Here is a 17,500-nt window from a genome sequence, read left to right on the forward strand (position 1 = left end):
GAGACACAGAGAGAGAGAGAGAGAGACAGAGAGAGGGAGAGAGAGAGAGAGAGAGAGAGAGAGAGAGAGAGAGAGAGAGAGAAACAGAGACAGAGAGTGAGAGCGAAATATAGAGAGAGAGACAGAGACAGAGAGAGAGAGAGAGAGAGAGAGACAGAGAGAGAGAGAGAGAGAGAGAGAGAGAGAGAGAGAGAGAGAGAGAGAGAAATGAGACTCACTTGTCCTGCCAGTACGCCTCGTCCTGCAGACCAGTGTGTTTAAGCAGAGCAGCAAGACTGCAGCGACATGCCGTCTCCAGCAAACCGTCTCCTACTGCACCACTGCCATCCCAGTCTACACACACACACACACACACACACACACACACACACAGATATAAATAATACATCATGCACAAGGACAGCTGTGTTTTTAACTGTGTAGTCTCTGATGTTTTCTTAAAGCACGGAGATGTTTGTTTAACATTTAGTGAAGGAGTCTCCAGTGTCAGAGTTGAATCTGGAACATTTATTCTTTAAGGGTTTAAAGCTCCTATTATGTTCTAAAACATTAAATATATCCAGAAATGGATAAAAAAGCATGACGTGTCATTCAGCAATGACAATTTGCTGTGGATTAAGAGGAATAAAACCCAAACGTGACTGTGATCTAAATTCTAATGTATTTTATTTCAAACGAAGTTGAGTTATTTTATTGATCCTTTATGTTAGAAATGAAAAGGATTCTTCTTATTATTACTCCTGTAGGTCAGTCCTCACCCCTGCTGACCGAGTACTCCTTCATCTTCCTCCAGAGGCTGCTGGCAGGTTCTCGTGAGGAACCTAACGCCAGATCCAGCAGCGTGGCGTTCTCTTCGGAGAGATGGAGGTCGGCTAGACGGGCGTCTCTGCAGCCGAGCAGCACCGCCTCGGTCAGCCAGCTCATGGCAGAGTCTGTGGGAAAGAGATAGGAATAAATAAATAACGTTTGTGACGTGTTTCTCACACACTACATTACATTTCCAGGAGAACGAGGTGGATTTAAGGAACACAAGATAAGCACTTACCCAGCTGTTCGAAGTCCATCTCCAGTCCGTTCCTCAGGAGCGGGTTACTCAGCCAGAACTCGGCCGTCTTCTCCTGGGCGGAGGGGGGTGGGCCCTGCAGCATCCCTCCCAGACATCGACCGATCGCCAAAGCCACGGCTCTCTCCAGGTCCAGAAGCCACACCCAGTCTTGTTTAGTTTCTGATTCAGGAGTAAGCTCGATCACCTCTGGCACATCTGGAAGAAGCAGGAGAGTTATTAATATCTAAAATCTTGGAGAACATCTTAGCGTTGAGCGTTTTTACACTGACGACAGACGGGACACGAGGCTTGTGACGTAAAGCTGGTTTTGTCGTTGATAAGCGATGAGATGTGAAGAGTGAGCGTTTACCAGGAGACGTGTTCACACCTTGAAGCTCCAGCTCCTCCTGCAGGTGTGTGTCGGGCAGGTGAACGTTCAGCTCGTTTAGATGTTCGAGGAGAGACGTCAGGTGAGGAAGGAGAGGCCTGACCACGCCCAGGGGCAGCAGAAGCAGAGAATAGATCACCTGACACAGGAGACTGCCTCCTACGGAGCCGTACAACACCGCTACACACACACACACACACACAGACACACACACATCGTTGTACATTGTTGATATGGTGAAGATTCCTCGTAGTTTATTTAACATTCATAGACGGAGTCTCCGGTGTCAGCACCGTGTAACACTCAGAGGTAAAGCTCTACGTTTCTACACACGTCCATCCTTCTTACTGTGTAGTTTATTGATGACGTTCTTGTCCAGCGAGCTCTCCTCCAGCAGCACGGTGGATCTCCCGAACGTCTCGGCGGCGTAGGGTAACAGCAGACACAGGTGCTTATGCAGCAACGTCACGCTGCCGTCGTCCTACAAACAGGCGAACACGTCCAGGTTAGAAAACGTGCCATGAAATCTAACACGCTCGTCTAGTGCTAGCTAGATAATAAAGAGAGTAGAACGAGCACCTCGGTGTTGGTGTAGATGTAGCAGTGAGCCAGCAGGTGTTTATGCAGCGCTGACAGCAGGTGGTGGAAGTGAGATGGAGCTTCGGTCTGTTTCTGAGCCGGACTGGACTGCTGCTTATCGCTGTTTTTCTCCAGTTCCCCGAAGGCACGCTCCTACACGCAACCACGACAATCAACACACAATACAGGTTCGAATAAATCAGTTGTAGAAGATTTACATCAGTATCGTCTGGCACGGTCACCATGGATCGGTTCCCGACTGACCGTGTAGAAGCCGATGCTTAGTAGAAGGGTTTTGAGCAGCACTTCAGCCAGGTGCAGGTGATCCTGGGCCTCTGTGCTGGAGGTAGTGGGGACCGCGGGCCGCTCAGGTGAGGCAGGAGGGGGCATGTTAGCACCGAGTTCCCCTGGAGAGCTGTAACCCAGCAGGGAAGCTACATGACTCTGCTCCTGGAGACTGTTCAGCACCATGTTCAACTGTAGACGCTGAGGACAAGAGCAGATACACAGTCTGGATGTACTCTGCAGATTAAATCTGGACACTTGAATTCGCAGCCTCTCTAGTGGAACTTTCGTGACTCTGGCTCAAGACGCTACGAGAAATAAGTCAATCAGAATAATGAACCTGTGTCATGATTCTGATTCAGAAATCTGATTTATTTCACTTTTGATTCATTTATCTGATATGAAGCTTTACCCCATGACTCATGTCACTAATGACTGATTCATAATTTTGATTGAGACTCTGGTTCATGACTCTTGTTACTCTGATTCATGACTCTAATGACTCTGATCCATGTCTGTAATGACTTCGATTCATAATTTTGATTGAGACTCTGGTTCATGACTCTTGTTACTCTGATTCATGACTCTAATGACTCTGATCCATGTCTGTAATGACTTCGATTCATAATTTTGATTGAGACTCTGGTTCATGACTCTTGTTACTCTGATTCATGACTCTAATGACTCTGATCCATGTCTGTAATGACTTCGATTCATAATTTTGATTGAGACTCTGGTTCATGACTCTTGTTACTCTGATTCATGACTCTAATGACTCTGATCCATGTCTGTAATGACTCTGATTCATGACTCTAATGACTCTGATTCATGTCTGTAATGACTTTGATTCATAATTTTGATTGAGACTCTGGTTCATGACTCTAATGACTCTGATTCATGACTCTAATGACTCATGACGATTCATTCGTAAATGAGATTTTTGATGACTTTCTGAAAACTACTTGTGATACACGATTGAGAAACAAACAATTTCAGGGGAAAAAATAGATGGACAAAACCACAGAAATACAGACATGTAGCTATAATGAAGCAGGCAGGTGGACACAAGAAGCATGAGACATAACAAATGTCCTCTAGATTAAAGAAACGATTCAGCCCCTACAACACGGCTCAGAGAGTTTATGTGCCATCTGGTATCTGATAATTCAGGATACTAAAACTGTCCATTAGGAAGAAGAATGTGCTCTTACTTCAGCTACAACATGTGAGGGGTCTGGATGTAGTGACAAAAGTTTGTGCACCTGTCCTTTAGAGAGACTTTCCCAGCTCTCCGGGCCCTGAGGTAGCAGCGAGTGCAGCAGTTCAGTTCTCTCCCTGAGAGGAGGAAGCAACAGTGACGCTCCGATCGACAGTGTGTTCATCACCGCCTACACACACCAGAAATACGTTAATCATCACTTAAACCTGCTACGAGACTCCAAAGTTATACAATGTACAGAATGAAGCACTCTGTTTGGGGTGGTAACAGTAACCATGGTGATGACTAATCTCCTAACGCAGCAAAGATTTATTCCTTAATTACAATATATGTGCACAAGTCTGGTTTCTGATTGATTCGTGAAATTATTTCCTTGAATACCACAATAATCTGGTGACGATGATCATTTTTATTTAATAGAATAGAAAAATCACACTTTTGACTTTATTTATTTATAGTTGTTACGTAACATCCGCAGAAAAAAGATCATGAATCATCTGCTAATTTAATGATTGATCTGATTCATGATTCTTTTTTGTGACTCTGATTCATAACTAAGATACTGATTCATGATTTGAATTTAATGATTCATCTGATTCATGATTCTTATTTGTGACTCTGATTCATAACTAAAATTCTAATTCATGATTCTAATTTAATGATTGATCTGATTCATGATTCTTATTTGTGACTCTGATTCATAACTAAGATTCTAATTCATGATTCTAATTTAATGATTTATCTGATTCATGATTCTTAATTGTGACTCTGATTCATAACTAAGATTCTGATTCATGATTTGAATTTAATGATTCATCTGATTCATGATTCTCATTTGATTTAAAAACAAGGACAATTTTTCTTAAGAAACTCTTAAGTGTTACATAACCCAGTCTGAGAGTTTAGATAGCTGATAGCGGGTAGTGGACCTGCTGTAGAGAGTCGGGCACATCAGAGTCGATCAGTCTGAAGAGCAGGTTGCGGATGGGTCTCCCCTGAGCTCCGAGCACCGTGGCCCCGGTTCCTCCGGCGTGAGCCAAAGACAGGTGGATGGACAGAAGCTTCATACACAACAGCACAAACTGATGATGTTCCCTGAGAAACAGAGAGGAAGAGAAAACAGAGGTATGAAAGGACAGACCTGGGGTAAATGACACACGTTCCACAGTCTCATCTGGGTGAACTTGTGTGTGTATAAATACCTCTTAGAGGTAAAGGGTGCAGATGGCGTGTCCTCGCTGATGCTGTCGCAGTAGCGCTCCAAGAAGCTGCGTAGGTACGTGAACGTGCTCTCCTCCAAATCCACACAGAACGGCCTGTGCCATGCCACCAGCTGTCTGCACAGATAGACACACACACACACACACACACACACACACACACACACACAGAGCAGCGTCTTTCAAAAACCTGGGATCGTCTCCAAAATATCCATTACACTAATGTACTCGGACCCACAGAAGTGTGTGTGTGTGTGTGTGTGTGTCTATCTGATGTGGTGTTTATTAATTAGTGTCACGTTGTGTTAGTTCTGGGTCTCCTAACGCTTTAGTTATGTGCTTCACAGCAACTAATTGGTCCAATAGATAAAAAGATCTTTAAATTAAATCTTTAAGGTAGCCGTAGTTATCAGTGCCACAAGAGACTCCTTTCATAAACATTAAAAAAACGTCTCCTTTCAGAACACATCACCGAATGAACGATCGCACACGTTTTTAATCTGTTTATTATTAGTGACGTGTTTAACGCCGGTCTCCATGGAGAAGCTGTTACTATAGAAACGATTATTAGAGCAGAGCTGCTGTTAACGGTGTTTAATCGAAGCCTTCTGCCCAATCAGAATCCATGTACAACTGGAATGACGTAATCGCCGTGTACCTGTCCGTAGGGACGGCGGTCCACGCCAGACTGTGGGAGGTTCCTGCTGTGATCTGCTGGATGGACACGCCCTCCAAACCAATCACCTTCTTAGGTTTGGTGATGGGTGTTGACGTGTGGCCTTGTCCGCACTGACCCATGGCGTTGTTTCCCCAGGCGTACACCTCGTTTTCTGAAAACAAAGTCTCTGTATTTAACAAAAACCCAGGACATATAAATCTGTGTAAACGCTTACTGACAGACTGACAAACACACACACACACACACACACACACACACCGTGAGACAGAGCGAGACAGTGGCTGTCACCACATGAGATGTCTATGATCTTAGTGACACTCATCTCCTCGATAAAGCGTGGTCTAAGTGACGTTGTTTCGGATGAACCGCAGCCTAGACATGAGCCACAGCCCCAGGCAAACACCTGCAACACACACACACACACACACACACACAATTCATGGCTAATTAGTGGTGATAAGAGTGTGCAGTGACACCTAATATCCACAAGGGGGTGTGAAAGGCCTGTGTGTGTATGTGAGAGTGTGTGTGTGTCTGTGTGTGTGTGTGTGTGTGTGTGTGTGGTACCTGTCCGGCAGAAGTCAGGGCCAGTGAGCACTGACTCCCAGCACACACTTTCCTAATGATGTAGCCGTGCAAAGCTTCGATTACTTTAGGTCTGTACACACGGTTTGTGTCACCATGTCCTAGTTTACCTGTAAAACACACACACACACACACACACACACACACACACACACACACACACACACACAAACAGAGAGAGCTAAGTGCCTTAGTCTAATTCTAATTGTAATTAAAATATTAATAATTAGTGTATTTTATTTCAGATTATTTATTTTTTTTATAATTGACATATTATATATATATATATATACACACACACACACAATATATATACACACACTACATATAGTCAGATAAGTACATATACTTTAAACATTTAAAAGATATGTAGAAATGTGTCTCTGACGATGACTGATGTTCAAAACTGAATTTATCACATACAGATTAACACTTTTTTTTTCTGAGTGAGAGATGTGTGAAGTGGATCGTGTGTGTTGTGTAACTGACCGTTGTCTCCTCCTCCAAATGACCAGACGACGCGTCCGTCCTGAGCCACAGCCACCGTGTGAGAGCTGCCACACGCCGCCTGGCCCACGCCACTGATGTCCTTCACCAGGGTCGGAACATTCCGGCTGTGACTGTCACTGTGGCCTAGAGAGAGGGAGAGGGAGAGAGAGAGAGAGGGAGAGAGAGAGAGAGAGAGAGAGAGAGAGAGAGAGTCAAAGACAGAGAAAGAGTAAGGTAGAAAGAGAAAGAGATAGAGACAGACAGAGAGGTATACCGAGGCGCCCGAAGTCTCCCTCTCCCCAGGTGTACAGCTCTCCGTCGTTGGTCACGGCTGCACTGTGTCTGTAGCCAGCGGACACACACACCACCACCTGACAACCAGGAGCAGATGATTTTTAATAACTCCAATATTAACGTTGAAGTGCAATGCATTATGGGAAACGTCATTTTTAAACCCAAACCAGTTCCAGTGAACATAATGAGCAGGACCAACAGGGGAGGGGCAAAAACTTTACGCATAGCAACAGAAGAGCTTCAGGTGATAATTGTACACCTCGGGGTAATAAACCCGGCTGTGTGAGGGTGTCAGAGCCGGACCCCGTCTCCTCACCTTCCCCAGCAGGGGTCCCTGGATGATCTTGGGGTATTTTTGGGTGGCACTGTTCCCGTGGCCCAGCTTGCCGTAGTCTCCGTCTCCCCAGCTGAACACTTCACCCTCCACCGTGACGGCCAGCGTGTGTCCGTCCGAGCCTTTGGACGAGGAAACCTTCCTCATGCAGCGTGGAGGGTCCAGCACCAGCTTCTTGGGCACCGACTGGTTGTTGGAGTCTCCGAGGCCGAGGCGGCCGTAGCTTCCTTTTCCGCAAGCCCTGACGGAGCCGTCTGATGAGACGGAGAACGTGCAGTACTGCCCCGCCTCTATCTGCACACACACATGATCACAAACAAGAGCAGTTTACGGAGCTTGTCGTAGTCAATAATGATAACTGAACTCACCTAAACAACCTGATCAAAAGTTTACATCCCCTTGAATGTTTGGCCACATTATAAACACGCAGGTCGACACACACAGACATTTAAATGCTTATTAAAGGGACGTTTCCATGTCTGCGGCTCTGCAATTGTAATTAGTGTCTGTACATAAATAGTCATCCCCGCTGTAAAGCATGGTGGTGGATCTCTGATGTTTTGGGGCTGTGTGAGCTCCAGGGGCAGGGCATCTGATTCATGATTCTAATTTAATGATTGAACTGATTCATGATTCTTATTTGTGACTCTGATTCATAACTAAGATTCTTCTAATTCATGATTCTTATTTAATGATTTATCTGATTCGGGATTCATATTTGTGACTCTGATTCATGAATAAAATTAGGGCAGTTAGGAGAAACTGATGGCAAAGGGGGGCAATAAATGATATAAAGAACTAAAGGCGTGCAAACGTTTGAACAGATTATTTCCTTATTTTCTTTTGTGTTACGTTTAGTTTGATGATTGTGTCATTTTGTTATCCCGTACATTGACTTGAGTCCTATAAGAAATAAATTCATTTGTTTTGCCTTCACATCATGCAAATTCTCCCAGGGTATGCAAACTTTAGAGCACAACTGTACATGTATGTATATACAATATATATATATATATAAATAAATAATAACGACCAGATTTTTGTGACTGATTAAACACTTAAACACGAACATTAATTAATATGTATGAATATGCAAATTAAAACATCCTTATGCCCTCCCATAGATCAAAGAAGAACCATTTTACAACACAGCGCTCCTGAATCCTGGAAAATATTAAACGATAACTTCTTATAACCTCATAAACTATAAGAAACAATAAAGGAAATATAAACACTTCTTCCGGTGTACGTATTATTAACTGGACCCGAGTGTATAAATGAAACGACATCATCTTGGATCGGTACAGTAAGTTTTAGTAGATTAAAATTTAGATTAGATCTAAACCCAGCAGCAGCCTGAGACTACGATCGGTCTGTTCGGCGAGACGGTACCACTTGTGCGTCGCTGAAGCCCTGTGCGAGTTTGGGCTGGAGGATTTTCTCCAGCGTTCCCTCGGCCAGCTGATGACTGCTGTTACTGCCCCAGACGAACACCTTCACCAGGGCGTCGGCCTCGGTGCCAGGACACGGCGTCCCCGCGCTGCACGAGCTCAAACAGCTAGACGCCAGCGTACAGATCTGAAACACACACACACGATTTTTTAATAAATCATGATGCAACTTATTTTTAATTTAAGCATTAATCAAATTCCGTACATAAACCTTTGCGGTCAGACAGTAGCAGTAAAGCAACGTTATTATTTTGCATTAACGTAAATATAAAATCGTTTTTTCGCCGTGTTCGTTACTCCGACACACACGAGATGATTGACATCGTCGTAGAGACGGTCGTCAAAAGTCACAAGAAAAGAGGGGACGCAAGAATAACTTTTTTTAAAGAAGAAGACAAATAATCTATATGACAACGTTAAAGTCTAAACGGACTTTAAAAACTAAAAACTAAAAATCTAAAAACAGCAAGAATTTTAGAAAAGGAACAAAAAAATTATAAAAATGATACTTTCCTGACTGAAAGAAAAAAAAAAAAATCATGTGAATTAAGTGGAAAAATCTTTTGGGGGGGAAAAAATGCCCAGAAATTAAGTAATTAATACGTTTTATGCAACGTTGCAGTTTATGTACAATCTTGTATCGTAAAAATGTGTCCTGTATTAAAGTTTAGTAATAAATGTATTAGGACATCAAAGTCTCCTACACCGAGCGCCAACAGAAGGAAACAGCAGGAGGCTTTAATCAAGGCCAAGAACACACACACACACACACACACACACACACACACACACACACACACACCTCCTCGAGGAGACACAGTGCTACATGGGAGAGACTGCAGAGTCCATCTGCATCCTTCTTAAGCACCTGAGAGTTGATGAGGTCACCGCGGAAACCCTGCGAATGTAAACAAACACAGCGTGATTTTACTACGCAAGCAAACAGAGTGTTGTACAGTATAAATATGCATGAATATGCAAATTAGTCATAAAAATGCTGCGATGCGTTTAGTTTCTAATAATCTTTTCTCTTGCTGAGCTGTTCTCAATTCTGATTGGTCGGAAGGTGTTTTTCCGTAACAGCAGCTCTGACGGTGTGCGTATATTGAATTCGTTATCGTTTCCACGGTAACCGATCCTTCGAAGGGATCAGGAAGTGGCGTGCGGTCGTCGGTCGGGCGAAGTTTTCCGTAAGGACACGTGAGTCTCCAGTGTGAGTGATTTGTGAGAGAGCTGAAGCTGTGACGTCCTCAGACGTCTTCAGACTGAGATCCTTAACGAATCAACAGCATCGTGTAGATCATCGATCTGGAAATGGAGCCTAAGTGCAGAGAGAGAGACTCGAGCTCTCGTTACCTCTGCGTGGTTTCTGCACGGATGCATGCGGCGAGAAAGAAGGAAGCAATCCTACACCATTAGTCGCTAACCTCGACATCCTCCGACGCCGGATGAAGAAAATAAAAAAAAAAAAAACTGTGAATGATGTCAGGATTTATTTCCCCTAATAGTGTGATGAATAATATCGCAGGAATCGATGTATCTTTATACAACAGTTTTTAAAACGAAATCGCACTCTGAGTAAAAAAAAAAAAAAAAAAAAAAAGCTCATTTTCTACTGAATCTTTAAAAGTCTTAATTCGACTTAAACGATTGACGGAGTGATTATTTTCACTGCAGGATTTAATGCTGCGTTTTTGTCTGGAGACTCATAAGCCTACGAGACTCTGTCGCTCAGGTGAGAAGACGAGAGAGAGAGAGAGAGAGAGAGAGAGAGAGAGAGAGAGAGAGAGAAAGAGAGAGAGAGACAGAGAGAGAGAGAGACAGAGAGAGAGAGAGACAGAGAGAGAGAGACAGAGAGAGAGAGAGAGAGAGAGACAGAGAGAGAGAGAGAGACAGAAAGAGAGACAGAGACAGAGAGAGAGAGAGAGAGAGAGAGAGAGACAGAGAGAGAGAGAGAGACAGAGAGAGAGAGACAGAGAGAGAGAGAGACAGAGAGAGAGAGAGAGAGAGAGAGAGAGAGAGAGAGAGAGAGAGAGAGAGAGAGAGAGAGACAGAGACAGAGAGAGAGAGAGAGAGAGAGAGAGAGAGAGAAAGAGAGAGAGAGAGAGAGAGAGAGAGAGACAGAGACAGAGAGAGAGAGAGAGAGAGAGAGAGAGAGACAGACAGAGAGAGAGAGAGACAGAGAGAGACAGAGAGAGAGAGAGAGAGACAGAGAGAGAGAGAGAGAGAGAGAGAGTTTTCTACGGTGAAAGGGCGTGTAATCCTGTGCACTCACGCCGCTAATGCAGGAGTACGAGAACAAAGTGTTCAGCTAAAAAGAAACTGAACAGTGTGTGTGTGTGTGTGTGTGTGTGTGTGTGTGTGTGTGTGTGTGTGTGTGTGTGAGATACATTATGTACTGTATATTACAAGGCGTCCATTAGCTACACATCAGTGATCTGATCTGCACCGGTGGCTGTTGCTCCGACTCACAAACGCACCTCTAGAACAATTCACGTGCGCCGGCGTGTAACGTTAGAACCACGAGTTCTCGAGGGTTCCGTGTAGCACAGTCAGAGGTTTTTCATTACCATCGGTGATAATCCCTAGCAACCATCTGGGATATTTAGGAGAAACCTCCAAACATCTAAGCAACCAGCTGAGACCCCACAGCAGCAACCTAGCAACATCATAAAAACACCTGGAATACCATAGCAACCAGCTAGCGATACTCTAGCAACTGCTTATAACACTACAGCAAGTAACAAGCGCTACCCTAGCAACCAGATACGATGGGATAACAACCGTATAGCAACACCCTAACAACTGCCATAAATACCATAGCAACGCCCCAGGAATAACCTGGATTATCATGACAAGCACCTAGCAACACCCTAGCAACCAATTATCATCAGATTAACCTGTTAGCAACACCCTACAAACCATCTAGAACCCCAGTGCACGTACAATTAAATAATTAACACTTGATTTTAATAATCAATAATAAGTTAGGTTTCCTACTTTTAAACGTGTAATCTGTTTTTCTAAATGATTTTCTGACAAAATACTGTTAAAATTGTAAGTGGTAATATTTTTATTCGGTAGATCTGGTAAGCTTCTTTGTTTTTTTTTCTGGCCCTGAAATAAGCTCCGCCCCCAGGCAGAACACAGCTGCTAAGCCTTGCTGCTTTTCCTTTAAATGTGCTTTAAACGGAGCTGGAGATTGAGGTGGCTACGTGTTTCTGCAGGCAGCAGCAGAAGATGATCAGATTACAAACTGCCCCTTTAATTATAGCATAAAGTGTTTGGGGTTTGTTGCTATGACGAATGTTGTACGAGGGGGAAAAAAAAGCAAGCACTTACTGAGCACTGTCTCATCTGCTGCAGGATCTGAACGATGAGCTCATAGCTGACGGTCAACGGCTCTGAAGGCGGAAACGAAGATGAAGATGAAGCTGCTAGCGCCACCTCCACCCACTCCAGCAGGAAGCGCAGGGCTCCTCGCTGCACGGCGATGCTCAGCAGGAGCTCGAGTGCCAGGCGCCGACCGGCCGGATCCGCCCCTCGCCCGCTCGCCGCCGTCTTCTTCAGAAAGTTGCCCACCTGTGCCATGCACTCCAGGCCCACCGGCGCCATCTTGTTCTCGTTAGCTAACGAGAGCGGCGGCAGGGCCGAAAGCACCGAACGGGCCGTGCTGAGGACGTCGTTGCACAGGGTGACGTCCTCGAGGTTCCCGCGCTGCCAGTTCTGCCTCAGCAGAGCGAACAGGAGGCTCAGCCCCGTACGCACGCCCATTTCAATCAGCACGTCCGTCCCGGATGACGTCCTGCCTCTGATGCCCGATTGATTCAGATCAGAAACCGGCTCCAGTGCTCCGCCGTCCGGCCCCGAGGAGCCCGGATGAGGCGGAGGAGGGTTGCGAAAGCGGTCGTGGTACTTGGTATGAAGGGCGTAGTAGATCCTCTGCAGTGCCACAAGACGCTGATGTAAAGAGATGGAGAAAGGCCAGTGGGCGAGGACACGATGTCCGAGGCAGCGCTGGCTACGCAGGAGCGCCCGCAGGTACTCGTCGCGTTCCTCGTCTGCGCTGGAGTCGTGCTGGAAGTCAGGAAGGCGTGGACCGAGCAAGTCCTGAACCGGCAGCGCCAGAGCCATCGCCTCCTTGTGGTGGAGCAGCTTGGCGTAGAGAGACGAGGCACCGGTTCGAGTGGCGGTCTGCGTGCTGTCCTCCGCCGCCCAGGAGCTGTTCAGGTGCTCCTGCCACTTCAGCATGACGTGGGTCTGACAAGGCACCATGGCTGAGCATTATCCTCTTACACACCCAGGGGGCAAACAGCTGAGGGGCAAAACATTCACACACACACAAGCTCATCAAGATTCACTTTATCTGTTAAAACTAATCATTCACTAAATCACCTTTCAGCATCTAATCAGCATCTTTCACTAATCACGTGTAAAATAATAACATCATCACGTCTCGCCGGATAAAAGCGATTCTACCCGTCGGGATCGTATCTTACCTTCTGAACCTAATTAGTGCTTAACATTTAAAAGAAATCGGTCGATATTAAAAGTCTCAGCTTGGCGTAAACAGTACGTTTTAAAATCTCGTCCTCGGTGTCATCACGACGCAGGTCTTTTAAAGTAATCGGCACATTTAAAAATACATCTTTAAAAAAATCGTCAGTAGTATAAAATATTGATTACAAAAAAAAATAATAAATAAATAAAAAGGACTTTTTTTCAAATTCACTGTATAAAAGTAATAAAAGCTAACTTACACTTATAAATGTTCATTTTTATAAGACAATTAAAAATAAGTCACGATATACTTTTAATTAATATAATTAAATAATATTTGGTTGTAATTACAATTGTAATTACAGTGTAATAAATCTGCTATAAATAACTTAATGACGATTAGAATTGAAGTTAAAACATATATAAAACATCTCTACATCCTGTGTTCATCCTGTGACCTGAGACAGGTACTGTGTTATAATTAGTCTTGTTGTTGTTGTTGTTGTTGTTGTTGTTGTTGTGTAGTCTGCTTTGTGGTTCAGCTGCTTAGCTCTTTAAAGTTAGCCGTCTAGATTAATCGGATACGTCTCTCCGTGCGGACGCTCGTCGTCTCAGGATGACTTCCCGCCATGCGCTGGTTCACGGCCAAGAGGCCATTACCCAGAAGTCCTAGCTGCAGGCACTTCTCTCTGTCTCGCTCTGGAGGAATTTATTACACCGTCTCTGCTATATGGTTTCTCTGAGTATAAAAATAAAACAGGAAGCATCTCAAAGCTTTGGCTGTGGGACGAGTCTGGACCGGTTCGGGATAAAGAAGGAGGTGTGCGGCGCTTATGTAGCGGACGCACGGAAATAAAAAAAGAAGCAGATGGTGCGTTGGGGCTGTGACCCTTTAACCTCATTAGAAGTCCAGATTTAGATTTACGGAGCACGTGCAGGAGCCGGTGTTGCTATCGATACCGCCGTTACGTGGCTAATCGCTTCAGACGTTAAAATATGAAGCAGAGCTCACTTGAGACGGATCATTTCACAATAAGCCGTACTACATATTTATACACTAGTAGTGCTCGTTACTATAGTAACGGCTAATTCGAAAGGACTCGTAACAAGAAATATGTGGAATTGTTTAGAAGGTTGTATCTAAGACGTCTCCGGCGTCGGCGCTGCGGGACAGACGGAGGAGTTTACGCACCGTCGTTATAGTCACAAGCTTGTTTTTTTTTTTCTTGTCACAGAGCGGCCGGCGAAGGAAGGACTATTTATAGCTGCTAGAACGTAAGAACGAGAACGAGAACAGAACGTAGAACGAGAACAGGAACGAACGATAACAGCAGATCCGCTTCATCGCGACAGCCTGTTGTGTGTTATTCTCCTCTAACGACACACCTCATCGTGATAAAGATCTTATTAAACGTCCAGAATCTCAGTGATTCTATCGTTCCCTTCGGATGTTCATTACATATTCATTAAATATTGAAATTTTATTCCGTTTTATCGCCTGGTACTTAAAATTGACAACGTTCAATTAAATTTAATGAGGAACGTCTAGCTTTTCTGGAATAAACAACATAAACCAGGCTTGGTGATGTTTCGGTAATAAAAAGAAAAAGGTGTACATTGGGAAACGTGTACAAGGCGACGTTTTCACGTCACAAAATCTCATACACGTAAACGTAGCTGGGAGCCTGACGAGCCGAAGCTACTCCGTCCTCCGACGATCCCGGCTTTAATATCTTTAACAACAGAGACGTGGCTCCGGTGTGATCCGGTGTGAACTCTGGCCTTGACTTTGTGGGACGCCGATCGTGTTTCACAGGACGTCAGGATCTCGGTGACGTGCCAGACCCTCACACACCACAGACACTGACAGGTTTACACAGTTGGGGTGGAGAAGGGCAAGGGTAGAAAATCTGCAATGTTGCAATGAAGACCAGACTAATTCCTGTAATGTGGCTCAGATTTATTAGTTTATGTCTAAGTGTAACATTAAAGATGCCCTGCCACACGTATGTCATTACTTTTGTGGTAATGTCTGAAGTTTATCATGGACTCTGTAACATTGTTTTGTGGAAATAATGCCTTGGTTACCTTGTTTCAAGCCATTCTAGTGTTATATAGAAAACCTGCAGGAAGATTCAGCTCGATTTGCGCCAGTTCTCATGAATATTCAAATGAGCTATGCTGCTTGGCTCCGATTGGCTAACCGCTAGGATATGAGAACATGACTATTCATTCACCCAGCACAATAAGTAGCCTAGGCTAGAGGAACTTTGTTTACAATCACCTTGAATTGCGGCAGAACGGCTTCTTCACAAGCCCGCTGACGTTCAGCCATCCTTGCTGTATAGGAAACTCACTGAGCTACACGAATTCTGGGGGCGTGGTCTCAAGTGGGCGAGCTCATGAATAGTAATGAGCTCAGTCACTCTGACGTCACACTGAGCAGCTTTTCCAACTGACCTGATTTCTCCCCTTATTTCCTTTAAGTGTTTAGAACTGACCGGGGAGGTAACAGTTCGTTTTCACATTCACGACACAACACACACACATATGGACCTAACACATATCAAAAAATACAAGTAAAAACAGTTTTGTGTGGAAGGGCACCTTTAATACCATGAGATGATTAAGGGGTCCAAGCACCAGCGACACCTGGACTGGGTGTGACCGATTCAGCGTTTGTAATCAGCCCTGCGGATCAGACCGCTCGTCCGACGCTACGGGTTCTTTCGCGTCTGATGATTCTGGTTGCTTTAAGTCTGATCATTCAAACAGCTCCATTTTAGATGTATCAGTCTGTCACATCTGATTACTTCATGCCCGACGGTTCAGATTGTTTCATAACTGCTGCACTGATTCTCTTCAAAATTTAGTCCAGTCTTCATCAACCTTGAAGCTGGTGATAGTGAGTCTGGACTTCACAAAATCTGTCACAACGTCTTTGATGTTTTAATCCACGCTGCAGAAACGCACCGGCGAATGTGACAACAAACGCAAGGATTCCTGACTTCATGTAGGCTTGTGGCGTTACACTGCTTTGTTGGGGCGGCTGGGTTAAAGACCACACCCTAAATGTCCTCAATCTTCCACAAGGTGGCAGAATAACTACAGTCTAAAATAAGGTGTTGATGTGATTGGACCCCTTCGTCGGTCCCTGCAGCACTATTTCGGTTCTAGGTCCAGACCTCTGTACTTTATCCTGATCATGATTATAATCCTGTCAAAGCTGAACACAGCTCATAGAAAAATAATAATATATTATTAATTAATAATATTTTTTAACAGTTTGGTCATTAAATCCAGAAAAAAACACACGGACGAACCCGGTTCTGGTTAAAAAGGACGACTCGGACGGTTCTTCCAGCGCTGGGCCATATTACAATGAACTATTCTATAAATCGTACACGTCGTATCTCAGAGAAATCTTTGCTCTTTTATCTTCTGCGGTTTTAGATCGTAACGCAACAGCGTGCGTTTCCGCAAGAAAATAATCAACGACGAGACGGTGCGATGAAGCTGATTAACGAAGCTGGTCAAGTTCATTATTTTTCTACAACAGCACATGAAGAGATGTTTTTTTTTTCTTCTCGTCGGTCAATAATTACTGGACTCGGTGACCCACGTCGTTGTCCATTACACGTCGCAGTCTGAGTTTTATGTTATTTATCAGTCGACAAACACAAAAGATAACGAATTTGTGGAAGCCCTAAATTCACAAACCGCCCCTTTAAAGAAAAATCTAGATATTCCATTTTATTTTTTCTTTGCTATGACGAGTAAAGATACACAACCATTTTAATGTGTCTGAAATATTTAGGAATGCGGATTTTATGGAAATTATATGTACATAAATATTTTATTTTATCAAATCTTCCAACTGAAACACACATAAATAAACACCATAAAACTGTCAAACAAGTGGCGCACACACACACACACACACACACACGCGCGCGCACACACACACACAAAACATACACACACAAACAACACACACAAAACACACACAACACACACAAACAACACACACACAACACACACACAAAAACACACACAAACAGCACAGACACACACACAAACAGCACACACACACACACAGACACAGACACACAAACACCACATACAAACACCACACACACAAACACACACACACACACACACACACACACACAGACACCACACACACACTTAATAAAGTGAATAAATCCGAGATGTTGACAGACTTGACAGAGAAATACTGCAGGAGTGAAAGCGAGGCGTTAATGGACAATGACAGTGTGGTTAGCTTTAGCTTTAGCTCAGGGTTTAAAACGGCTAAAAAACAAAGTGACAGCTCAAAATACTGCGTTATTTATTTACAGCTCACAATACAGTGTTATAAATCCGCGCTAAATCTGCGTTAAATCACTTAAACCCCGAGCATGTAAGAGAA

General features: G+C 44.2%; 1 protein-coding gene across 7 annotated transcripts in view; it reads right to left on the bottom strand.

Annotated features, from left to right (window-relative positions):
* Positions 1-17,500, bottom strand: part of LOC132860500 (probable E3 ubiquitin-protein ligase HERC1) — a 52,141-nt gene that overhangs the window by 34,358 nt on the left and 283 nt on the right. For 6 of the 7 annotated variants that reach the window (XM_060891733.1, XM_060891737.1, XM_060891732.1 and 3 more), the window contains exons 2-20: positions 11,911-12,883; positions 9,371-9,466; positions 8,510-8,695; positions 7,100-7,411; positions 6,764-6,860; positions 6,490-6,633; positions 5,983-6,110; positions 5,674-5,818; positions 5,395-5,566; positions 4,719-4,853; positions 4,446-4,611; positions 3,560-3,685; positions 2,277-2,498; positions 2,013-2,165; positions 1,782-1,914; positions 1,416-1,613; positions 1,046-1,261; positions 759-932; positions 219-333 (exon numbers count right to left, since the gene is read on the bottom strand). In XM_060891733.1, the coding sequence (XP_060747716.1) occupies positions 219-333; positions 759-932; positions 1,046-1,261; positions 1,416-1,613; positions 1,782-1,914; positions 2,013-2,165; positions 2,277-2,498; positions 3,560-3,685; positions 4,446-4,611; positions 4,719-4,853; positions 5,395-5,566; positions 5,674-5,818; positions 5,983-6,110; positions 6,490-6,633; positions 6,764-6,860; positions 7,100-7,411; positions 8,510-8,695; positions 9,371-9,466; positions 11,911-12,843 (3,851 nt within the window). In that variant the 5' untranslated portion in view covers positions 12,844-12,883. The remainder of the gene's footprint in view (positions 1-218; positions 334-758; positions 933-1,045; positions 1,262-1,415; positions 1,614-1,781; positions 1,915-2,012; positions 2,166-2,276; positions 2,499-3,559; positions 3,686-4,445; positions 4,612-4,718; positions 4,854-5,394; positions 5,567-5,673; positions 5,819-5,982; positions 6,111-6,489; positions 6,634-6,763; positions 6,861-7,099; positions 7,412-8,509; positions 8,696-9,370; positions 9,467-11,910; positions 12,884-17,500) is intronic. The other variant, XM_060891734.1, reaches the window with a different exon arrangement.

This window comes from Tachysurus vachellii, chromosome 17 (genome assembly GCF_030014155.1).
Source record: "Tachysurus vachellii isolate PV-2020 chromosome 17, HZAU_Pvac_v1, whole genome shotgun sequence".
Lineage (NCBI taxonomy): Eukaryota > Metazoa > Chordata > Actinopteri > Siluriformes > Bagridae > Tachysurus > Tachysurus vachellii.